Here is a 26470-nt window from a genome sequence, read left to right as displayed (position 1 = left end):
CCTAGCTTCACCTCCTCCGTAGTCCTATATGCATTTATGGTACCATGTCCTGTTTTGGCTTGTGCTAGCTAGCACTTTCCAAGAGAAGGCCTAACATGAGCTGAGGAATAATATGCCCCAGGGACTGCTTCAAGCAGGGAACGTGGAAGGGACGGCACCAGCTTTAGTTCCCTCAGCACAATACAGTACGCCACCACTATCCCAAGAGGCTTTGCCATACCCAAGGGTATGCAATGCCTACTCTCTCTTTCATCTACATAGGCTGAAACACAGGCTTCACATTAATTTAGTCATTCAGCCATTAACCCTTTCTCCCCCTAAAATACTATTTGTGTCTTAGGGCAGTCGGGCAATCATACAAGCCTGAGAAGTGGTAGTGGACTACATAGTGTGGACAAAGCAGCTTGTGCCACTTAGCCTTACTGCCATAGAATGCTTCCTAGCTCTGTTTATTTAACGATATGAAAGTAGCCCCAGGGGTTGAGAAACAATGTGCATCTCTAAGATGCAGTCAGCCATCAGCACAGAGGTAACATCTGGCAAGGAGTTATGCACATCTTAATTGGCCAGCTGTTCTTCTGATTGATTCATTGCCTTCCAGGAAGCATGCTTACCTCTCCGTGCTCAAGTTGGCCCTGCAGAATATCCAGCTTCTGGGCTGCTTTCGCTGACCGGGTGGTGTATTGTGCAAACCCATGTGGGAGATTTCTCTGCAAAACCTGGCTTTGCTCAGCTGAAGGCCATGTCATTCCTGAAGTGGTTAACTGGAAGTCAAGTTCCTGTCACAGCTAAAGGGATGCTGGTGGGGATTCAAGCCATGCATCCAGGAGCATGTGCAACTGCGGAGGTGCCTGTTGTATGACCTGGGCTATCGCGATGCACGGTCACGCTGCACAGAGCGTAGGAATAGGCTGGTGACTAACAGCTCTGGTGAGATCGCTGCTGGGTGCCAAGGACCTAGAAACACAAAGGAAATAGCAGTACTGTCTGGTCACAACAGACTGGTTTCTGGCCAAAGAGCAAGATGGCCTTGATTTATGATCCTTGAATTCTCATGAAGTTATAGGGGATAACTGATAAATGTATGTGCCATCTAGGAAAAAAAAATAATCTTCTTTTGAGTTTCATTTTCCTGTTCTGCAATAATCAGGAGATACTTTATATGAATCAGAAGCAACAGCTTAATATAAATGTTTATCATCATAATGTTTGATGTTCCTTAGTCAAGACAGGCAGGGTGCTGTCTCTGTATTCTGCTAGATCTACAACTGAAGTACATTTGGGCAATTAATCTTAGCGTATTTCAAAGGTAGCAAAGAAGGCATGAATTCACCTTTCACAAAGATGAAGCTTATCTTAGACCTCACTATTAAATTGTTTGGGGAAGTAGTGTAAAATATTCATATTAATGTTAGTTTATTAGTTTTATTGTTAAGATTACAAGCTCATGAAAACATTTCTCAACAACACTAATTGCCAAAAGAGTACTAGTTTACTTTTTGAAAAATGTGTTAGCAATTATACTCCAGAAATCCTTTAGGAGGGGACAGAGGATGAGATATGGTATTTTATTGTGCAATTTCTTCTCTTCAGAGTAAGCAATAGAATCTGTAAAAGGAATGATTAGAGATTATGCCTGCTTTAACAGGAGAAATTAATGGCAAGGTCAGGAATTTCTTTGGAGCAATCTTGTTTACTTGCAGGGTTTTGACACTTCAGCTTGTGCTGTCTGACATGTTCCTCTAATGGCCTTGTACAAATACCAAACAGAAGTTGGGAAAAGTTGTAGGCTTCTGCAGATGAGAGCTTTGGAGGGAAAAAAAAAAAAAAAAAAATTAAACCTTTGTTTTGGGGTAAGTGCAATTATCTGCACCTTTTCAAGATGTTTCCATTCATTGCTTCAGGCTCCTGGGGATGAAATAGCAGTATTTGATTATCAGTGTTACTAAATGATATAGAGGGAGCCATCTGGATAAGTACAGATATATTTCCCTTGTATAGCAGTAGAAATTGGCAAGTATAAAAATCTTTGAGGAAAGAATAACATCACATGTATTCTATATCTACTCAGTATCAAACTCTAGGCTACATTTTCAGGAACCTAATACAGAAAGCACACTTTTCATTTTCATATTGGTATTACAGTAAGTAGCCACAATAACCAGAAAGATAACCTGATCTTACTCTATTGTCTCTTTTCCTTATTGTTTTCCTGACAGCAGTTAAAAATCATAATAACAATCTTTCATTTTTTTTCTTCCTCCATTAACCAATGTTTTGTCTGCATTCACAGATATTTTTAGTAGAAGATTCTACTCTGATTTTTCAGGCTTCTCTTCATTTGTTTTTCAGTGGATCTTGAAATACAGTTTTCCTTTTTTAAAATTTGACGTTGCTAATCTGCTTACCAAAGCATTAACAACTGGAATAAGGTCAAAAAACAAGTGCATCTTTTCATGTATACTTGCACATCAGCTGAGATTTGTTTTTTCATGAGGCTTTTACTCATTTTTAAAGTATATCCAGTCTGTTGACAAAAGAGCTTTATTTAAATGAGCTATGTAATCTTTACCAGCAGTCTGTGGAGCAGATTTGACAATAAAGAAATATCTCATTACCTAAGAGCTTTGTATATTGTACAGGTGTAACTCAGTAGTTCAATAGTATAAAAAGATAAATATTAACTGGATTTTGCTAATAAATCTGCCATTCTTACAGCGCTAAAATCTGTAGAGTTGTTGTAATTGCCGTTGTTTGAGTTGTAACAATGAATGGAACTGATAAGGCTTATGTCATTTACATAGAATTTAGCATTCACAGTGCACTGTTGAATTAATATGACACACACATTGGATCCTCTGATGTAAGATTAACATCACTTGAAAATAGAGAAAGTGTAGATTTACAAGTGACATATTAGTCTCTGTTCAACATGTAACGGTAATTTGCTTAGGTCTGAAAATCACAGTAGGTTACTACTGATAGCAGTGACTAGTAGTTAACATTTCTTCTGTTAGTTTAATTTTGGTTTGCTACATTTTGTAATAAACTGATGTCTCAAGAGGGACTACTGCAGAATTACAGAATAATGTTATGTTGAATCCAGAAGGTCAGGTGCTGGAAGGTCAGGCACCAGTTATATCGGTGTCAGTCAAGAGTAGTGTTGAAAAGAGTTATATTCACTGAATGTAAAATGTTTTAATAAAAGAATTCAGTGGAATAATCTTAGTTTCCTGTCAACACCATAGAATAACTATGGTTTTAGCTGCCTAACACAGCAATCAGATGCCTAAAGCCTTTTGCAGATCTAGCCCTGGGCACAGTAATGTCAGAAATATACCTTTCTTCATGGCACACTATGATTTCAAGTCTGCCCACTGTCTTCAGTTGAATCTGTCATTGCTAATTACCTCTAGAAATTAAAGACTTAAATTGGATGCCCCCCAAAAAAGAGAGAGCACAAAATTCCCAGTTATCTCTGGAAAGCTGAGTTTAAATGATTTGGTTAATGTGCCAGGGGTACCGTGTGGCAGGCACATGAATATAATACATTTCTGCAGTGTTACATTCAGGAGCCTTGATTTTAGAGCGTACTTTGTCTTCCATTATTCTTTGCCTTCTTCACAGTGTGAACTTGATTCATGCTCAGGATATGATTGCAGGTGTACATAAGCTTTCCAAGTGTTTTTGAAAACTGTTGATGTATTATTTTATGATAGTACTTACTATGACTATCTCTAGCTCATTCATGTTCCCCTGAGCTGAATCCAGCCTATTGTTTACTAAGATTTCTGCCCAACTTCATCTTACGTCCTGTATGATATTACATTGCAAATGATTTCTTTTGCAGGAGGGAGGGGAGAGATCTTTTTTCTCTGAATAATTCTATGAGTTTTGTTTAAGTGGTGGGATCTAGTGCTTTAATTCTCTCTGATATGATTATTGCTGTCTGCCTTGACATACTTTAGCTTCTGGATTGCTATGTGTATTGCTGACATCTCATTTGGTTATTGTTAATGTTAAATGGTTTAGGTTCATAATACTTCATCAAAATATGGTATTGATGGTGGGCTGAGTCTAGTGAGACTTCTTGGAAATGCTCTGCCCATCTGTTTCTCTCATCTGCCTCAGCTACCTATATTTTTCCATTCTTGCTGCTGCTTAGTCCATTTCTTCTTCATTTTAATATCCACAAATGATTTTAATCACTTGGTAAGTAGCTCTATCTACCTACTGTAGCTGCAACATCATCTTCAACTGCTAGTTCTTTTAAATGTCTCAGTTTGTATTTCTGGATTGTTTTCAATCTGGAATCACCCTTTCTTCAGAGTAGCTATGTCTCTAAGTCTCAGAGAAAATTCCATTCCTTGAGCTGTGTGGCTGAGTTTGCTTCCTACTTTTCAGGCTGTTTCTGAAGGAAACTTCAGGAAAGGAAAAGGAAATTTCAGTTGGTACTTGAAGGAAAACTCACAAAATCAGTTTTTTTCTGGTAAAATATTATTGCATTGGCAATTAATATTCCATTTTTATGGTCTAGGTTTGAATCTCCTTGTCTGATGTTACTGTATCCTAGCATAGCTATGTAAAGCCTATATTAGACTATGATGGTTAGAATTACACCAGTTTTGATTAACAGTTGGATTTCTTAATCACAAGTTGGCATCCTTAACACAGACTTCACAGTTTGATCCAAATATACCTTCCAATTTTCACAAAGATTTTTTTTTCTCTGGGATATTTATGCTGATACACAGATATGCACATAGTTGTCAGTGATGAATCTCATCCTGGACCAAAATAACAGACTTTATAGAGAAAATCAAGTTTCAGTGACGTATTCCTGATCTAATGTATGACAAATTGCTTTGTGAAGATGGTTTATGTATATAGAGAAAAGCATTCTTACTTCCTGAGCAAGGCTGATACATAAACAATCTGATCAACTGTAAGACCAGTGAGAGGTTCAAGAATGCTTCAGAGGACAATATTTTTAAAAATTTCAGTTGATAAAAATGGAAAAGTTTGCTAGTGACTGTCTGCAGTCAATACTTTTCCAAAGACTTACAGTTTTCACTAGATTATTTTTATGAAAGTCATACCACATACAAAAATGCTGTGCCCTTTGAAATGTGAGTCCCCTTTGCATACTGCATCTAGTAAAGGAAATATCAGTATAATTTTGTAACAGGAGCAGAATAATGTATTTTGCCCAGAATACTTCACAAAAAAAAGCAAACTGCTTGGGCTATCCAAACAAATTCAGCCTGAGGCAAACACCTGCCATGTACGTTTTTAGATCAAATGTTTAAAGTTTGGCAAAATTTAAAGAGAATCTTCTTTTGAGAAAAGCAGCATACTAGTTCTGCCTATAATAATATCTACTATCTTTTATGTGACCCAGAACATTGCAGTTGTACTGTATCAGACACTTTAGGTGTAAGTATGTATTCTAAATGCAGAATACATTTGTATTTTGAATAATTGTAGTTTTGGAAAATAAAATTCAATTTTATTCATAGAGGGTCTGATTCTCTCTTTGCATTCTCAGGTGTAAAACAGGAACAGTTATATTCAGATTGGCTGAATCTTACTAATTAAAAACAGCAGAGAGGAGAAATAGTTTTGTAATCATAACCCAATATAATGCTAGCATGTAGTCACTGGCCAGAACTGGTAATTGAAGCAGTCCAAGTAGTATGTTATTGACTGAGGAAAAGCATCGTGACTGAGTTCCATGTGCTGTTCGCTTTGTATTCTTAATGGGGCCACATGCCATTTGATGTTTAATTAAATAAACACCCCTAGTTTTGGGTCCATTGTCAAATATGTCTGCAATCTGCATTGGTCTAGTCCTATGCAGCTAGACTGCATAATAAAAGATAAGCAGGTGAAAATTTTGCGTTCCTGTGAACTGCCAGGCAACAAAAGTTAAAAGCTTTCTGGCCTAAATAAGATACAGTTCCTTCTCTCTGTGTGGGATTTTCTTTCAGTTTACCTTTTGTTTACTGTATAGAGAATCCAAATACTGTGATAGCATTAATTAATGAGGGCCTAGAAAAGATACCGCAGGAATAATGAATTAGGCTTGGATAGGCCTCAGCTTCAAATAGTGTCATATGCTTTTTATCCCAGTTTGATCCTTCAAAAGAAATTACAGATTAAAATATTAGCTTAATTTTAATCATAATACTGCAAATCAGGCATGAATGTAATGAAGTATTTTGATTTATCATAACAAAAAATGTAAAGGTGAGAACAGAGTAAGGGACCCTGAATCATAAGGTTCCTTTCTAGTAAGATAGCAATGGCAGCTAGTTCACTCCTCCTTTTCCCATATTTATGCTGATATTATTGATGATACTAGTATCATATATAAACAAGGAACTAAACAAATATAGAGCCATATGCTCCCCTCTGTTGTGAAGCACAGAGGGGAGCCACAACACAAGTTAAGGAGAATGACAGTGAAGCCCCAAAGCAGAAGAATGGCAAGGGCAACTCCTTGACAGCGTCATTCGTTCTCACCAGCAGCTCACAAAGGTGCCTCTCCAGCAAAGCCATCGGCTCACCATCTCCTCGTTTGTAGGATGAGGACTGGGAGAAGTCACTTGCTGCAAAAATTGTCCCCTCCCAGCAAAAAAAATCCCCACACCTCTTTGAAAGCTATTGCTCCTCCTTGCAGGATGAATTTTGTTTGGATGCTGCAGAAAGCCCTACAGTCCCTTTAACGGAAGGGGTTTTTGTGGGGACAAACAGCAGACCTGTATCAGCTGCAGCCATGGCAGGTGCAAGAATGGCAGAAACAAGGATCATGGTGTTTCCTTTCCTTTTGAATCCCCAAAATCTAGAGCTTGCTTGTCTTTTTCTGTCCTTTTTCCTTCAGTACTGCTCCCACAGCAAAACCAAAGTGCATCCCATACAAATATTTGGCTACTGTACATATTCCTACACCTTGGCCACTGGAGATGCTGTTGCCTTCTCTGCCAGCATTTGGCTTGATGTGTTGAGAATACTTAGGAAACAGCTTTTTTCTCAAATAGAGGAAAAAAAGCAATGAAAAATGAAGGAGTTAACAATAACGTCATGTATGCAACTCACACATGCCACGCCTTCTTAAGTCTCTACATGTAATAAAAATGCAAAAGGTAAGGAAAAGCTAATAACTATATGTCTGTTATATGACCGAGAAGAGGATCTAAGGGAACAGTCTTGGTGCCTATAGGGACAGGGAAATCACGGCAAAACCTGTGAAATCTACAGGCTGCTTTGGGGCTAGAAGTGCTTTTTAGCTAGGTTACTTGGGATTTTTCCATTTTAAATTTTTGCCTCAGCAAGGGGTCTGCAGTTGACTCAGGAGGTTGCATGGCCTCTCCTAGGTTAGTGGGTCCATCAGTTTATTCTAAGTTTGCAGGCAACATTATTTGATTAAGTTGTTAATTTCTCACAAACACGTATTTCTGACTGTGTGCATAAATGTTATTTATGTTGCAATTAATATTGTAAAATTAATAAATATTGGGTTTAGGGGCCATTATGCTAGGCACAATAAAATGTATTCGAAATATGAGATGCATTAGATGCAGGGGTGTTTACAATAGTAACAGCTATCACAGACTTGTAATTTTGAAATGAGAAACATTAGTGAAGGTCGTATTGGACACCAGCCATTATAAACTGTCAGTTTCTCAATAAATACAGCAATTTTCAAATAGCCAAGCCTCAAAACTTTTGAATGTCTTTTGATTCTCTCAAGACAAAAAATTGGATAGCTGTTGAACTGGACAGCCACTGATCCCTTTCACCATTCACGGACAAATCCTTTCATGTGCTCTCCCAACCACCATTTTCCTTATCATGACAACATATCTTGCAATTACTTTACTTTTTTACAAAAATCAGAATTTTGAGAATCCAACAATAGTTTTCTACTTATTTTGTTTTTCTAGGGCTGAAGCAGAAAGTTTTATGAAAATGTCTTAAGGTGTTTGGTTTGCTCCTCTCTTACCTACATTCTTTTTCAGACTCCACAATGGTATCATACAACATGAGATTTGAAAATATTTGGATTAACAGCAGAACTGCAGAAAGAGAGAAAAAAAATTCTTAAAATAGGGGGAAAGGAGCAGTGGTACTTAGAAAAGGTTCTTCAAATTGGAAAACGTATTCATATACGGTTTCAGGTTTTGGCTGTGATTCAGATTGATATTTCTACATTTTCCCATTGAGTTCATCTATGTTCCCTCATGTTATTTTTAATATACACTGGCAGGACTCAAAAAAATTATGTACAAAGATCTGTTTTAATATTTTACAGCCTCATTTACAAAGATGCAGAGTACTCACAGCTTCCATAGGATCTAATGGGACTTGTGGAAGCTCAGTATCTCTGAAAATCAGGCCATTAATTTTGAAAATGTGCATTAATTACTCTCTAGGCTGTAATAGCTCACTTGATATTACTATAATCTACATTCTTTTGAAAAAGTATATTTTTCACCTGGTACACTGCGCTTGCTCCTAAAGAGCAGTCATATCTTATCACGTTAAAGCTTCTTTATAACTGATCCAATTATTGACCTGTGGCATTGACCTTAATGAAATGTAGTATTTCCAAAGGAATGGTACAATCCATTGTGTTAATCTGGTTGACAGGCATACTCTTGAAGGCCTCATGCTAACAATAGCTATGGAATTTATTGAAATTATTAACTTAATGAAACACAAACCCATGTATTCCCACTAAGCAATAATGTAGTTGGTTTAAATTTCCATTTTCCAAATTGCAACTAGTCTAGAGTATGCAGCAACGTTTGCAGAATTTACCAAAACCCACAGTCATTTTCAAAAACATTCTGTGTTGGTAGATTTTCAGATCTCATGAAAACATTTTTCTTCTAGGCTGAGACCTGCCACACCCTGTTTACGAGTTCCAAATACATGCAGATTAAGGAAAAACTGATAGCAGTCTCAGCTGTAGATTATAACAATAATTACTGTTAGCCAATAGCAAAAGCCTATCAGGTAAGCATTCCCACTTTGAATAATCACAGTTAGGATTCTTTGCACTGAATGCGGTTTCCAGGATAAGTGTTATCTTTTCTATACGTCTATATAAAATCCTTTTTTTAAGTAGTGTCACTCTCAGCCACCGCATTCAGTGCAATTTAGTGCTGTTAGATGCTTTCATGTCATGTGGTTATAGCTGGGTAGATTAATAGGAACTTCTATCTGGAAATTTCTTTCCTGTTATTGTTCTCCCTGAGCAGTTGATGGCTAAGTTAATTCTCTTTAGTTTTGTCATGCACTAAAGCACACATTGCCAAGCTATGATAAGCTTTACACAGGGGAAAAAAAGCCCTCGTGTCCATCAAAGTCTTAAACTTGCATTTTAAACTTTGGCCTGACCTGATGTGCCATTCAAAAAGCTTCAAAAGATTATTTTTTAAGAAAGGTTCAATATGTCCTGAGGCTATCGGTTTTGAGTTAAACTGGGTGAAGTAGAAATATTTTACTCATCAGCTTTGCAGTCACAGAGTTTGCCTCAGCTAGAACAAAACTGCTGAGGCATTTAGAGAAAATTAACCCCCCATCCTGGCAGCCAGATGTGACTGGTTTCTGATGAATGCGCATGAGTGGGCTGAAAAACCAAGAGACTGTGAAATTCCTGTCAGGTCCGTACAGCGCAGAATGGGCTATTGACTGCTTTCTATATTTCCCTCCATCATTCTTCTTGAACGCTGCCATTAATTTCCTCTCCTACTCTGACTTGGGAATTTAATTTTTTTCTCCCTTTTTTTCCCCTCCCCCCTCCCCCCCTTGCCTCTCCCCCTGCCCCAACACCCCCCCCCCCCCGCCTTGTTCCCGTTCCCGTTGGCGTTGGCATTGGCGTTGGTGTTGGCGGTGTTGGCGTTGCGGTTGCCGTCCCAGCTGCGGGCGCTGCAGAGGAGGCTGCGCGGGGCGCTGGTGGCGCGGTGGAGCCGGCGCGGCCTCTCCATCCAGGCTGGGCTGGCGAGGATCCAGGCAGCCTCTCAGGAGAATGCTCAGAAAATATTAGCTGTGCAGGTAGGTGATTGCAGGGAAGTCGGAAAGATCATTCTGATCTAGATTGAAAAGCAAATGATGGGTAGTGTGATGAAGCATTAAAACCATATCCCATCAGAGTTTTATAAATTTTTAACCTCTTTAATAAACTGGAATTGCATGAAGGATGAATTCAGTAAGTTAGCACATATACCATGCGTAGTTTGAAAAAAAGGGGGAGATTAGATTTATTTCTCACAAACCTTTGAAAAGATTATTATAAATACATTGGATATAAATATTTGAAACATAGAGCGGCATTAGTATTGCGGCTCCATTGTTTTAGAAAATGTTACTGTGTCCTGTTTTGTGCAAATATTATTTCCATGGGAAACAATATTGTCATTTTCACTGGTTTTGTATTTAATTTATTTAGCAGGAGACTGTTTTTTAGAAGTGTTACACCTTCCTAACTCAGTTATATGATGACTTTCCCTTTTTTGTAAAAAAGCAACATTGGGGGGGTTATGAGATTTAAAAATGGTTTCCAGCTATGTATAGTTTTTCTTTTACGACTTGTTCCCTGGATATATATATTTACTAGGGAAAATAACTACTATATACTATAGTTTGAATGTTCTTTTTGTCTTGTGCTGTGGTATCTTATTCATATTTCTGTAAAGCCACTCCTTTCAATCTCTTCCCATAGTTAATGGCCATAACCAGATGGCATTTGTGAAGGGTTTTTAAAAGACTTCAGTGAAAAATTTCTCCAGACTTACTCCTTGCAAAAGAAGTTATGATGCTGATGCAGCTTTAGTGCAGCATATTCTTATAAACCTTGTTTTCTAATTTTTAACAGTCAGACTTTGTTGTATGATTGCGGAAACAATTTTATTACATTTTAATATTATGTAATTACACTTCACAGTTAATATCTGGTGCATTAAAGTACAAGCTAATTTGAATAAGTTGTAGAATTCCATTAAACTGCATCAGCGTCATGATCTGGTATCAGTATCTCATTAAGAGGATTTTTATTATAAAATTCAAAATTTCTATATATGTTCTACTTCTAGAAAAGATTTAGAAAATCCTAGTCATATTAAAATCAGAAACTCAAGGAAAATAATTAAAATGAAAATATAATCATATTTGATACTTTATTAATGATTTTTAATACTCTTAATTTTATGGATTTGGGGGAGTGTTATATTTGTTGAATATTGCACTGAACTGTGTGCCATTGAAAACAGGTAAGCCAGGAGCTACACTTTTTTTCATTCAAACTTCTTATTTAGAATTTGAAAATATGGAAAAGCTCCTTTTTTATTTTTGCAGGGGGATAGCTGGGATGATTTCTGTTCTCTCCTGTGTTCAAATACTCCAATAGTCAGTGAAGAACAGAGGTGATCGATGTGCAGCCTAAAGCTCATGAATAATAATAGCAGTGACATGGAAGCCACAGGTGGCAGCTGGTTTCCTCACACATGAATCTTTACATTAATCTAATTTTACACAACATTTTAATAGCTGTACTGGGAACCTCATATACAATTGAACTCTTATGTCAATAACTAGTCCACGTTACAAAGAAAGAGTTCTGCAGAAATCCTTCACCTGAGCATAAATTCTTCCATGCATGCTGTTCATGCTGAGAAGCTCTGTCTGTAAATCTTTTCACCCTGAATAACTCAACTAGCTAGAAATGGGCCTAAACTAAGCTTCTAGATGTAAGTCCCAGCAACATTTCAGGGTGTTCAGATCCAAGTAGCTCAGACCTACCAAAGACAACATTTTGTTCAAAGTCTGGAAAACATTCTGTTCCCCTATCCGCTTTCATTATCCATGACATCCTTTTCCGATATTCTGATCCTTTTCTGGTATTCTAATATTCTTGCTATGTTTTTATGCAGTTTGACTGATAATAACTTACAATTAAAATAGTGAACAAGGAAAATATATAAAATTAAAATGGAAACTAATTCAGCTAAGAGCAATTACCAAGGTGTATAGAAGAGTATTTCCCTTCAGCAACATGATATCTTTATATTTTAGAAGTCTTGGCAGTGATTTATTTGTATATGGACCGGTGTCTTTGTTTATCTGCGTTATCGTCAGATCAATCTATCCTTCTGTCAATTAAGTTCTTTTATTGATGACATTCGGCACAGTGGCAAAGTAAAATCCGACAGCCATTACTCTCCCTTCCTTTTCTCCCAAAAAGAAATACCCAGAGTCTGTTGTTCCTAGTGTCCGTCTCGCATTAAACTGTGAGGATGAGAAAGGGTGATCCCTGCTCACGAGGGTTTGTGTCCCAGCAGCTACCTTGACTAGAGCAAACAGGAGCAGGTGAATCACAGAGGAAGAGTGAATTAGAAAAGGCAGTAGATACGGTACATTGGCTGCCTAAGTGTTTTCTAATATTTTACAGAAGCCATGACCTGGGTGAGATCCAAAGAGAGACTCAAAAGTAGATAATGGAGGGGGTTTTGGCCTTTTCACCAGGTACTTTTTAACTAGCAACACTCTCCAGTTATACACAGCAGCGGTGTTTTGGGAGAATTACGATGTGAAAATAAAGAGCTGCCTCAGACTGGAAGACAGATTTGACCAGTGTTTCATCATTACTAGTCTACACTATTAAGCCTGTTTTTATAAGTCTAGACTTGCCTTCCAATCACTTCCAATGGTGCAGCCAGACTATAGTGCCCGTAAGACTCTGTGGTGGAGAAGGGAGAACTGTGCCTGTAATAAGAAGGTGACATTGCCAAAGCCATTAGTGAGGAGGATGTCTCCAGTAGCAGGTAGTGCTGGAGTTAATTATCACCTCTAACAAACACCAAAAAAAGCAAAACCTTAGGAGGGATCCCACCTAATAGCAAAGTGCTTTTGTTAATCATAATTTGAAAAAAATAGATGCTTGCAATTAAATTTCCCTAAAAATTTTAATTTAAAAGGAGAGCTTTACCATGATGGCAAGCTTCTTTGGTGTCTGGTCTCTCAAATTAATTTCAGAAAGAACTATATGCATTACCAGCCCTAATTTCTATCAGCGCCAAACTTGGTACCAATGCGAGACATTTGCGATTGGTCATCCACCCTGCTAGTTAAGCAGGGATCTGAGCTCGCTCTTAACTCCAGGCTTCCCTCCCTGTCACACCGCTAACACAGGCCCTTAGGCTGAGTGTGCCCTTGCGCTGAGCTGACTGGCTTTGGTAATTGCACTAAGGCTTAGTGCAAGGCAGGCAGGGTGTCCCCTGGAGCGTGCGGCTAATGGACACGTCCCCTTTGGGGATGCTGCTGCCCCCAGAAGCAGCAGCCTGGCCATAAGAGGCTGCCTCATGCCATCACCATCTTAAATGTCCTAGGGCCAGAATCTCTGCTTTGCCATGATTATGCGTGAGGTAGCAAAGGCAAAGAGTCCCTCAGTGCTCTGTCTGGCCTTGGCACCGGCTGCACATGGTTTTGGTCTGCCTGGCCCTATCCAGCAGCAGTGCACTTTACCAGGGGATCGTAACCAGAACACGCTGCCTTCTGGATGCACCTCCTTTGGGGTCTCTGTTCTGAGGAAGAAGACCAAAAAACATTCTTCAGGTCACAGCAGAAATGTGCATATGCTTACTGAGCTCTCACCCTGGTTATGTGGCTGAAGACATGTTAATATTATCCAGATACATGAAAATTATCCAAAGCACCAACAATATAAGCGTGAACCATGAAGGCAGAATTATGGCAGTCAACCCCTAGTAAATACTAGCTTTACCCATTTTTTTGCTAAGGGTCATTAGTCTACATTGTTTGTGGGGACATTAATAGATTTTTTTTAAAACAAAATGCCATTTTAATTTATATTAAGCACCTTTTATTTCAATCAAACTTTTAAGTATACCCTGTTTTTTATCATAATCCTTGTAGCCATTTTGCTTTTTCAACATTTAATATTTGCATTGGAAGTAGGAATGATCAATGGATTACTTAGTGTCTGTATGTTTTGTGAATATACTTCTGGCAGAAAATGAAATTTTAAAATCAAGCATTTCAATTGTGATGTTAAAAAAAGGGATAAGAGATTTTTCCATCGTAATAGCAAAGAATAAATACGCTGGCAATCAAATCAACTGCTAGAGCAGAGATCAATGACTGAAATGATCTATACTTTCAATTTTGGCTCTTAATCTATTTCATTTTTTGTAGAGCAAAGTGCAGGACTGCTTCTTGAGCAAGACTGTTTCACCTTCTTATGCTCTACCTTTTTTCTAAGCTGCTTTAAGTTTTAAAAATCCCTTTACTGCAGTCTGATTGCAACCAGTGGCAGAATTTGAGAGATTAGAATTGCAGTGCAGGAAGTGCACTAGAAGTGCATTAGAAGTGCATGAGCACTGCTCTGCTCTTTTTTCATTCTGGGCAGTTTACATACATGCTTAACGGCTCTGAAAAGAGTCTTTGTTTTTATTGTGATAGTCAAAGAAAGTTCTATGAGCTCCCTTGTAGATTACACTGACTCTTCACATAAACTTAATTATCTTAATAGTCAAAGGACATCCTATGTAGTAGGAGAGGAGCAAAGACTGTTGCTGAAGTCAGTCACAGCTTTTCTTCAAATAAAAGCTGCATGGAGATCTCCTCTGGTTGGGGTTTGAAGAAATGTGACACAACAATGTGGGGAAAATTTCACCACCACAGTCAGCGCAGTCCATATTCTATAGTTTGCTGGAGGATTTCAGTCTTCAAAAATCCTTCTACAATTGCTAAATACATTTTTAATCCAGCAGAAAATAGTAAAAACAATCTCTTTAATTAAGAAAAAACTGATAAAAATTTAAAGCCTTTTCTCCCAAAAGTGTACAGGCAAGGTATTTGTTATGTTGATGACTTTTGTTTTCCCAATAATGTTTTGGAGTTTCAATAATTTGGCTCTTGAGTAAGTTCAATTAGCTATCTAATTGCAAAAATGATATATGATGGCAGGTGTAGCTTTATTTGGGACTGTGGCTGTGCTTTAATCCTGACAGTCTTCAATTCAGTCCATCCTTTTAGATGATTTATCTTTACTATACTTATGCCAGAATTATTTTGGGGGCCAAAGTGCTAACAAAAAAGATAACATCATTGCTACCCTTGTTGTAACTTTAAAGCATTTCATACATACTTTTTCTGATGGTGGCATGACAAAGGTACCTTTTTAATAAATACAAGATTATTGGCTTAATTTTTAATAGGTCTTCACCTTTGATAGCCATTCACAGCAGTGCAAAGTGATATAAAAATAGATCATCAGAATTTAGAGTTTGGAAACTTCTTAGATGGTAGCAGTTTTACCCATTTTCATTAGGTGGAAAGTGCTACATAAGGCACAAAGGAATGAAGCATCAACCCACAGACTGTCGCTTTGACTCCAGAATGCTGTGATTATTTATACATTTTTCCGCAGTTTTACTCAATTTGCTTGATTATCCTGAAATCTTTAAAAACTTTTTGGCAAAGCTGTACTGAACTACACCAGTTTACACTAGAAAAGAGTTTTGATCTATGTTGTATTGTCTTTATTTGAGCAATTTTTGCAGAGGTCACCAGAGGAAGGACTGTTCTTTCCTAAGGCTTTGGAACTTTGCTGAATCTACTGCAGGCATCTCGGTGGATACTGCATCTTACCGGATAAAATGTTTACTGACTGTGCAAAATCTGTGGTTTTCATGGCACCCTGTTCTACCTCCTTACAGGAAAGAGCCAGTGCAGTTCCAATAAGGCCAGGACCAACTATAATCATGCGTATTACAAGCAAGGTTTGCCCTTTTGCTTTCTGAAAACCACCCATTCTTAACTTGCTTCTTAGCTGTCAGATGGTAGTCAATTTAAGTACATCTTTTGTTCTCTAACTTATTAACACAGGTGTGTTATGGTGTCCCTCAGGGCTGATGCTCTTCAAAATCTGTACGCCTTCTCTTTTATTTTTCTCTGTTATGGGTTGAGTTATCACCATTTATGCTGATTACACTCAGTTGTGTCTTTTTTGCCTGCTGATTTCACTTTAACAGTCTTGCTGTTTCTGCCTTGTCTTGGAGACATATGGGGTTGGATGACAGATAACTCCTCTTAAGGGGACATGGCTACACACCTTTTAATTGGTTCTAAGCTTTTCTATTTAGTTACATTTATTTATAGGAACCATTTAAAATGTTGAACTTAGTTTTTTCCGGTTTTATTTATTTATAAAATATTTATTTTGTACAGTTAAAGGAGGAATGAGACTAGCTATTTTTGCTTGTCTTCATGGGAGTAATGCTTCTAACTTGAAAAATTTGTTTCTTGGTTAATCGGGTTCTAAAGGAACATGGACATCAGCATCCACTATGTAGTTTCTAAAAATATGTGGCTTTCATCTCAAATGCTTCTGAATTTTGGATAATAACATCTGGAATTCTTCAAAATATGATCTCACATTTTATTTCAATCCTTAAAGTGATTATTTTTGTTTAGATTTTTCTAGACTGAGTTGATGACCCTGACAAGCATTCACCAAAATCTTCGAATTTACTTATGATATAGGTGTAGTGGCAAATACAGTTGCCGTGGAATAGACACACAAAATGTCCATGACCGTTTATTTTGTTGCGGCATGATGAGAGGGACCTTTCTAGTGAGAGAGTGGAAAGTAATCTCAAAATAAGCCCAGTTCATAGAAGAAATTAGAACCTGCTTGATTTCTTTGCCTCATTTTCATGGTCTGTAATTTTGCTTATCACATGGCAAAACTCTGATATCTTTATTATGACATAATTTCTTTTACCATTTTTGAAGTGAAATGTACATATAATTTGGCACAACTCAGTTGCATTTAGTTTTTTATGCCACTTATGTCTTAATGCACCAAGTTTCTTACGCTTCACATAAACTCTTTATTTTTCAAAGCCTCATGCCGAAAGGCTAGTATAACTACAAACATTTCCTAGCATGCATAAGAACACCTATAGTGGCCTTAACTGTCTTAATTCTTCTATGGCTTCACTTCAAAGTTTCACTATAGGAAGTAAATGTGATATGGATCAAATCATTCAGAAATGTGGCTGCCACCTAAAAGCTCTAGTGTATAGTAGGAGGATAAAGACAAACAGTTCTGCTAGTTGCCTGTCAATGATGAAGTCTAGAAGACGGTCTCTGCAAACAAACAAATTAGTCTCATATTTTTAAGATTAACCTGGCCAGGATTGTTGTGGTGATGAATTATTTAGTTTGTTTGCAGGCGTACATTTTCAATATACAACTTTTGTGTAGAAATATCTATCAGTATTTTGAGTACTAAAAATTTTGACCTAAGAGAAAATGGAAGGATGACATCTAATCTAGGAGATTTATTTTTAAATTTCTTTAAAAGAAGGATTCCTAAGAGTTACATCTCTTCAGTATTCACCACCACTTACTGGAATCCATCCTTGTATATTACCAGAATAGCCCTAATTGCCCACTTCCTTACACTTTCTAACATACACACACAGAAATGTCTTTATTTAAAATATACTGACTAATAGACATGTATAGATGGGGGGAGGAGGGTTTAATAATGAAGCACAAGTTTACAGAATTAAAAGTTTACTACAGGTAACTTGATACCTGACTTTAACAGTTGATGAGATTACTAGACAAACTTCATTTCTCATTGAGCAAAAATTATTCTCCTAATAAAGAGAAATAGAATCCAGAAATTCAGTCTATGAATTTATCTTCTTTCCACCTGTAACTGATAACTTACATTTGTGGGCCAAACACTCAAAACTACAGTCAAATCTGAGGAACTGGCAAGCTTATTATCTCTGCTGCTTTTATTGTCAGCAGGGCTACTCAAACCAGTAGGTCTTAAAAGACAAGAAGAGAGAAACTGCATGACTTTCAGCTTCTTAAAAATTGATCCACTGAGTCATGTCACTGCTACAGCAATCTTTAAGTCTGAGATTATTCTCTGTACTCCCTGACAGAGAGATTCAGAGTTTAAAACTTCGTGGAATAAAAATGTGCTGAAACACTGTATTATGCATTGAAAAGTTTTCAAAAAATGTTAAAAGTTGTCGTGCTTGATGCCTTTTCCAGAATCTGAAGGCTACTGGATTTCTATTTCTTGAAGTAGCATAACTTTTACTTTTTTAGTTAAATAACTACAATCTGCGTTTAAATGTTTACACAGAATAGGCTGAATTAAGTTTACAGAAATAACAGCAAACCTAACATTTCTAAATTGAGCACCTTCTTTTTTTTTTTTTTGTAATCTTAATAATTTTCTTTTAAGATCTTTTTTAAACTCTAACATTTCCAAGAATATAAATGGTTATATATATATACCTTGATCATCAGCAGAATTAGTGCCAATACACTTATCTGCCACTTTAAATAATGGAGTAAATAGCAGCTGTGGTAGGCTGTCGTCTCTCTCTTATTCAGTAATTTATTGCTCAGCCTTTTTATCTAATTGAATTCTCTCCAGCTCATAGTCTCTGATTTCCCAACCCAGTGTTGGTGCTGCGTCTCATCCCAGATGAATGTCAGACCTCTCTCCTGCACCTGCCTTGTTCCCAGACTGCTGGCCCAGACATTTCTGCTCTCCCTTCAAGCTCCTTTTCCAGCCTTAGGCTCTGGCACTACCTCTGTTCCCTTGTTGCTTCCTCAAGTCTCAGCCTCCATCTCTTTTTTTCTACCCAGTGGTCACCTACTTCTAACTCCCAGTCTCTGAGACCTGACAGTTCCAGTCTCTACCCTCACCTGACAGAACACTGACAATTTTCCTTCTCTGCAGCCCAATTCTATCTCCTCATAAGCCTCCTCCAAATCTAACTGTTGCTCCATTTTGGCTCATGTTCTGTCACACTCAGATCAAGCAATTTCCTCCTCCTCCAGCACCTACTGGGCAAAATGGAAGCACAGTCAGGAAGCCTCTACCCTAAGGCTCCTAGACCCAACCCAAACCACAGCAGTCCTGACATACTACTGCTGGAGAAGCCTTACCTATTGCGAGGCTCAACTTTGTAAAAATCTAGTTTTCAGAGCTACTGAGCTCTAGCTGACATTTACCCAGCATGGGTAAACTGTTTTCAGAGCCTCATGGCTCTGAAATTTTGTTGGTAGTAGCGTATGACCCATTTCTGTAATTTTTGAAATTTACCAAAGAAATCAAGCATTTGAGCCCAATGCCTAAGTTTTGGATAAATTGTAAAATAAATAAATAAATAAATAAAATGGATCCTATAAAAGCAAATGCTTGGCAACTTTCATAATATGCAATGCTCTCAGCCCTGATTACAGTTCAGGGGAGTCCTTCCTATTATAGAAAAATTAGTTGAAATGGTTTAAACACCAGTAGTTCAAAATCCATTAATAATTTGTTCAAGTTCCTCCTAGCCAAACATATAGGAATCCTTGATTCTTTTTGCAGAGCTTAGCTGTCTTGGTTTGAGTAGGTGTGTTACGAGTATCATCTGGGACAATATGGGAAAGAACATACACAATCAAAATGTCTCAAAGTATTTTATTATGGTTCTGTGAAAAGTTTGTGGGTTTTTTCTTCCAGAGAAACATAACCATTTCTCATCTGTAATGTTATTTTTCTAAATCATGTTTGTCCTGATTGGAGCAATAGTACTGAATAGCAGAAAAGCCATAGTTTTCTTAAGCAATACTGGCTAAACAAAAGAAAACATAGTTTGAATGTACATTACATTTCCACCAGCTGTGCTGATAGATACCTGTATAGCAACAGAACAAACAACCTTCTAAATAGTTCCATTTAATATAAAATGCTGTGTTTCTGAGACTTTCATGCTAAAATAACTGTACATATTTGGCTACTGTGTTCAAGTTTAAGGCCCAATTATAGGTAACACTGAGGCTTATGATGATGATTCTGTAGCTCATGAATATCTCTTTTGAGACCTTGGCCTCAAAGGTCGATCATCTGGATCACAAGATTCCCTTTGTAAGTAAAACCAGAACAGTTTTGCATGTACTTACTCCTTCAAGAAGCCAATGGTAGTTTTGAATGACAAGAGAATACAGCAATAAGCCAACAAGTAAGGCAGTTATTCAGTTGTTATGTGTCAAAAAGAAAAGGAAACGACACTTCATAGATTTGCTTTTCCAGCAATTGACAGAAGCCGTCAGTGTATAATTAAGAAAAGTTAAATAAAGCCCATTTTTAGGGAGACAAGATTAATGATAGGATTTATGAAGTTATACTGTTGCCAAATGAGCAAATGCTTAGCTCTGGTTTTATAAGTAAAAACTAAGAAATTAAATTTCTTTATCCAGTACAGTGAGTAAAGAATCAGAGAAATGACATTTTAAATTAATGATTCAACCTTGCAACATCACTTTGGGCTATCTGAAGTTTAGTAACCTCCTTCTACCCATTTTAAACATATATCAAAACACAGGTTTAATGATGAACTGTTTACATGTTGAAAGCTCCTTTTTGGCAGCTCTTCTGTTTTTGTCGTCACCTGAATTAATTATGGTAGTTCAGAACATCTCTAGTAAACATGCTGATATATCATAGATTATAAACTCATCTACTGAACTCTTAACCATGGTTGCAAAGTAGATTATTTTATTTAAAGACAGTGGTTTAAAAATTTAGACATTTAATTTAATTACCCTCTCCCAGAAGTATAAGAAGAAATCAGAATCCTAGTGTGAATAGCATTATACTTGCATAAGAAAACTTACAGGAGCATTTTTGCCTCAAACTCAATAATTTTAGTTATAATCACTAACTATGTTTTTGTTTTACAGAACCAGTATGATTTGGTAAAAGAATAAAATTGCTTTTAAAGTACAAAAATAATTATGAACCACTTGAAATGTAATGTCTGTATTTTATTTCTCATCAGAATTCATTAGTGTGTAACATCAATAATTTAGCCCATCATTTGCCAACACTGACTTGGCTCAGTAGTTCAATCATGTAACCCTGTAAACTCACTTTCCATTAAAATGAATGTTGCTGACAAAGGATAACTAAAGAGATACTTCATTTATTAGCTAAAGAGATACTTCATTTATCAACATTTTTAAATTAGGAGTTTGGGACCACAGACACTTAGCTGGATAAATTATTCAAAGGAATCTTTGCATTAGGCCTAAAGATGTTTGTAGAATCAAATACAATGTTACCCAGAATTATAACTGCCTTTCATTTGTGTAACATGTAATTCACAGTATACTATTCCAGAAACCAACAGAGCCACCTGCAGAGAATCAAATGACCTACTGGAATGAAATCCTGACTGTCATGTGCAAAATTATAAAATGTGTAATAGTTATCCCGTATTTTGATTGACTCAATCAAGCATTTCCCACGGAAAACTCCTTACAAGAAACTTCTTGCAACAGGCACTATAATCTTCCAAAGTTGCATTTGAGGTATTGAGTGCTTGACATTATTTTACTATGAGCAGCTTCTTCAAATCCAGTCATTATCTTCTCCAAACGCATCCTTTAAAAACATTCAGGTTTCAGAGGTGATGTCTCAGCTTGTTGCTTCTCCAACCTTTTCCCTAGCGACCTATTCTTTCTTACTATGACACTGACTTCATTTTCTAAACTTCAGTCTTTTTTTTTTTTTATTTTTGCTAACATTTTACAACTTGGGCATAAATGTTTCTTTTTTGAAATAAATAGCTACATGAAGCATGCAAAGACAAAGTTAGGAATAAAATAAAAACCTCTTGTATCATGTCTTTTGCCTATGCCTGGGAAGATAGATCTGGAAACCGAATCATTCCTGAAGACAAATCAGTAAATATCTGTCACAGGATCAACATAACATGGCTGTCATCGGACTGTGTACTCTGGAGGGCTGCTGCTAGCAGTACAGAAGGAACTAATTAAGGACATAAGCAGAAAGCAAATAGAAATGTTACAATACCAGTTTGGTGCAAGCCACCACATTACTGTCCAATTCTCCTTACTCTTTTCTATCTGAGCAGAGTGTATATGATTTCTCTAGAAAGTATTCCCATCTTTATCCCTTTCTCAAACTTTGTGTTGGAGATATTCTTAGCCTAGAGACAAGAACCACTCCTCCCTCGAGCGGTGTTCCAAATAAATCCTGTTGCAGTCTCTGTGCTCACAGGCTGTTATAAATACATTCTTAAGATACTCCAGGCTGAGGAGTGAGGGATCAAATTTAGGTCTTCATTTGCAAGTGTTCTTATAAGTATTTTTTCCAAAATGAATGGGATATTTCTCTGAGCCCAAGCACTGTGGTAACTGAGTACGTATGCAGTAGCAGAGCAGAAATCTGTATGTGAGACAAAGGAAAAGATGCTACTATCAGCTAATTCAGGGAACTGAGGAACTTTGTACAAGGAAATCTTTTTTTGTAAATTTTTCTCTTTTTTGTGAGGGGATAGTGGGGTGGAAAGGATTACACCTTAGACAACTACCCAGTTCTCAAGAATCAGTTTGAAGAAAATGAGGAACAGAAGAGTTCTTTTTTAATAGTGCTGTATTTCTCATTCCTATAATATTCAGCATTGCTACAAGGGTATGCAATCTGTATCATCACTTGACTCAGCATCAGTTTTGGTGCTCCTACTGGCACTGGAGCAATAAGCTGAGAGTTGAAGACTCAGGAAGAGCTGTTTCTTTCTTACACTTAACTGTCCTCAAAAAATGTGGTGGGTCACAGCAGTTTCACTTAGTTGCTTCAGCATGCCAGCTTGTCACAGTTATCATGGAATTTTACTGGAGCATTTTAATTATCTATAACTCTAGAAAATCACCTTTTTCATTTGGCACAGATTTTTCAAAGCTATGAGTTTTATTTTTATTATGATTTGTAAAATAAGAAAATGAAAGAGTACACCAAACAAGATTTTTAATGCTATGCCTCACTCCAATTAACCTTTAGGGACTAAGAAGTCTTGCAAAACAAAAAACTTACTTAAAACTGGTCCCGTTTAAGTCAATGATGAAGTTAGGCTGGCTTCCTCAGGGTAAAGGCACAACAGTCTGAGTCAATATACATGCTCTCACTACGTTGCCTTGTAGTGAAACTTTTATTCTGAGGGCTAAAATTACATCTGTGTTTTAAAAGTAAGTGTTGTGGTGATAGTTTTGTTATCGTCTTGATGACCTAAGAAGCTAAGCAAGGCAGATTTAATAAGGCAAGGCACTATCTTTTACTAGACTGGAAAAAAAGACAAGCTTTTAGGTACACAAGCCCTTCCTGTTAGCATCATTTCTTGTGTCTTTGATAACTATCTGGGAGAGTGTTGAGCATTAAGTTCTCAGTTTCAGTATATATTCATTGATAATCTAGTTATCACTCAGTTTAAAATGTATATATAATTATGCAGCAAAGAAATCCACCTGTGTTCTGGTCTTTCTCGATCTCAATATCTTATTTAACTCACTGTAATAATAATTCTCCACATTTTTTAGTGACTCCTTTGACCTATACAGATGATGACTCTAACCACTGCTGGTATTACATTATTGCCTTTCTTTTCCATTTATTTCTCATTCTTTTTAATTCCTACTTCTGTCGTCTTAACAGGGAGAGTCTGAAAGATAGGGAAAATTTAGAGGACATGAGGAAGGAAATTATCCGAGTAGCTAGGTCAGATTAGCATTTGGGATTAGCAATCTAAAACGTGATGATGCAGTGTTCTGAAAGAATGTATAGGTTTTCTTTGGTTTCTCTAATTTTCTCAGTTCCATGTGTCTCAAGGATAAAATGCCATTTGTCATCTTCCTTCTACTGATCATCAAAGAGTTCAGATTTCCCTGTATATAAACCATGAGAATTTTTCACTGCTTTATAGTCCCTCAGACAGCATATAATTCTGGAGCTCAGTCTGTAATAGCCTGACAGCTTCAGTGTCACCCTGACAGATACGATGCTGCCCAATAACCACTCAGGTTGAGAAGTCATGCACTTTAGCTTTGCCAATATGATTTCTGCCTTACCAAGATCAACATACAGAAAAGTGGCCTGGTTGGGCTACCATTTGATTTGGAATAATTTAAGAAACCTTTTAAGTAGACTTGTGTCTACCTTCCTGTTAGGGAATACTGATGATTTTTCCTTTTCAAAACTGAAATAATCATTTATTGAAGCAAATTAGTGGCAGAAGTACAAATTATTCTGGAGCCAAATCAACTTCCTTTGGGAGCAAAAGAAGCCTGTGAGGGGCGTGTGGACACCTGCTGAAGCAGCATTTGCAGTTTTCTGTCCATTCTGTATGATGTAGGCAGCTGCAGGCTTGGACACTAATGTCTTTGGGGACATGATGGAGAGAAACCTGAGTGAGCCACGCAGTGACTTTCCCCCTTCCTGCCACACTCCTTGGCCTTGAGTAGTACAAGTTGTCCTTCTGGCTGCTCAGTCCTACTGAAAGGCTTCAACATGTATTTTCAGAGAGAATGAATGAATTTGCAAAGTTGTTTGTGGATATATAGCTCTTCTAGCTGTTTCTAGGTTAATGCAAAACTTTCCTTCCTTGAGTTTCCATGTGTGCTACAGGGACAACAGGAGAAATGTCTGATGCTCTGCAAACTCAGCAGTAAGACCCTGAGATTACAGGGAGGTCTTCTAAAATTTAGGAATACTTGCTGAAACATGGGGAATTCTGGCAAAAATTCTCTTCAATCTGTTCCCATCTGTCTGTTCCGGGATAGGAAAATGCTAGGAAGACAAAACAGTATGTTAGATGGACCATTGGTTTGACTCCACGTTGCAGTTCGTATGTTATGGTGTTATGGAAAAATGGGAATTTCAGCACTAATGTTGCTGGCTTCTAAGGCAATATGTGCGTTTTCCAATTTGACATTCGCATTTTATTTATAACCCTATTATTAGTCCTATGTTTTTCTGCATACTTTTCTGATCATCTTGTTGATTTACTGTATCTTCACATATTTCAGATATTCTGCATCAAAAAGGGGTTTGCAGCTGTTATCCCTTTTTCCCCTCAGGAAGCACATTAAATTATTTATTTTTGAGGAACTCTTTTCTAAGTAACTTTAAAATGTACCATACGAGAGAACAAGTTTGTACAAAATGTGAATCATAACTGGATATGTACCACACCTCGGAAGGAGCTGATTCTCCAGGAGTTAATTTTAAAATACTTCCAAGTTGTTATACTCATCAAACAATAATATTTTGCACATCTAAGCTAAAACATTTGAGCATAAATCTTACAGGAAATTGAGCTTCAAGTACTGTTTAGGCAGTTATTATTTGACTACAGGCATGATGTTTCAAGAAAGGAATTTACATGGCCAAATTTCATTCCCTGTTCTCTTTTTTCCATTCTTTCCTCCAGCAAATAAGTCCTTCTAGGCCTCCAAAAAGGAGAATCGTTATAGAATAGGTTTCATCAGTATAAGAATCAAGTTACTCACCTTTTTTTAAAGTTTTGCAGTCTGGCTCAGACATACCCACAAGTCATACCTCGCTGTTCTTGCAGTATGTTGGGTAGAACAGCTGACAAATGAAAAGCCAGTAAGGGCTATTAAGGACTCAGGGCCTGATTTTGATAGTTTTCTGTCTTTAAAATCCATTCATTTCATTACAGTTACACCTAATTTACATCTGTGTGAAAATCAAGCATTAAGTTGGCCTCGTATTTTTAGTCTTTCTTTATTTCTAATGATTTTAGAGCTACTAGATACAATACAGTAAGACTGATGGAGCAAACTGAAGATGAGTGACCATATTTTATGTCATTGTATATTTAAAATGAATGTTTTCAGTTTCTAAAATTAAATAACAATTTTTTTTTCACTGAAACACTAATAAAGCATATGACTGTCATAAACTTAATTTACTTAGTACATTGTAAAATGCAGCTTCCCTCCTTACAAGCTAAACTTTTGGGGGGAAAGGAGTGCAAATTTTCCCATGACCCAGTGCTTCATAAGCATGTGATCAAAATGGCAACTAGAAAAAAATGAAGCACTTCCTCAGTAACAACTATGCTGAGAATCAAATTGCTGTCCCACTGAAGTCTACAGCCTCATTTCAGAATTCATTTTGAATTTGAAATGAATGTAATCCATTCATTTAAATAATTCATGGAAATTAGATCAGAGATATAATGTACAGGTTGCTGGTTTTGTTTGAGGTTTTTTTTATTTATTTCAGGAATGACAGAATACATCCACAGCTCTCAGTTTTCAGTTAATGGGAACCCAGATGCATGCTAAACCTTGGCCCTCCAAAGATGTATCTGTATCATTTTGCCAATGAGCCAGCACAGAAAATTTTCCTTTAAGACAATTCAATCTAATCTTAAATGTTTTATTAAATCTATTTTGAAATCAAGTCAGTGTCATTAATAAACTATCATTTGATGATTAGTTTTCCCACTTGTAAATGTTAGTTATTAAAAATGACATTCAGCTAAATTTACAATATATGTTAATATTACCTTCATTTTATTACTAAAAGACA

At 37.0% G+C, this 26470-nt stretch overlaps 1 protein-coding gene across 4 annotated transcripts in view; it reads left to right on the top strand.

Moving 5' to 3' along the window:
* The window catches only part of LOC138684735 (coiled-coil domain-containing protein 178-like), a 191902-nt gene that overhangs the window by 161773 nt on the left and 3659 nt on the right, over positions 1-26470 (top strand). For 3 of the 4 annotated variants that reach the window (XM_069779248.1, XM_069779246.1, XM_069779247.1), the window contains one exon: positions 9928-10062. The exons of the other annotated variant lie outside the window; for it this stretch is intronic. In XM_069779248.1, coding sequence (XP_069635349.1) covers positions 9928-10062 — 135 coding nt within the window. The remainder of the gene's footprint in view (positions 1-9927; positions 10063-26470) is intronic. 4 annotated transcript variants of the gene reach the window in all.

Source organism: Haliaeetus albicilla, chromosome 3 (assembly GCF_947461875.1).
Source record: "Haliaeetus albicilla chromosome 3, bHalAlb1.1, whole genome shotgun sequence".
Classification (NCBI taxonomy): Eukaryota; Metazoa; Chordata; class Aves; order Accipitriformes; family Accipitridae; genus Haliaeetus; species Haliaeetus albicilla.
The sequence above is the reverse complement of the archived record's forward strand: the minus strand, read 5'-3'. Positions and strand labels throughout refer to the sequence as shown.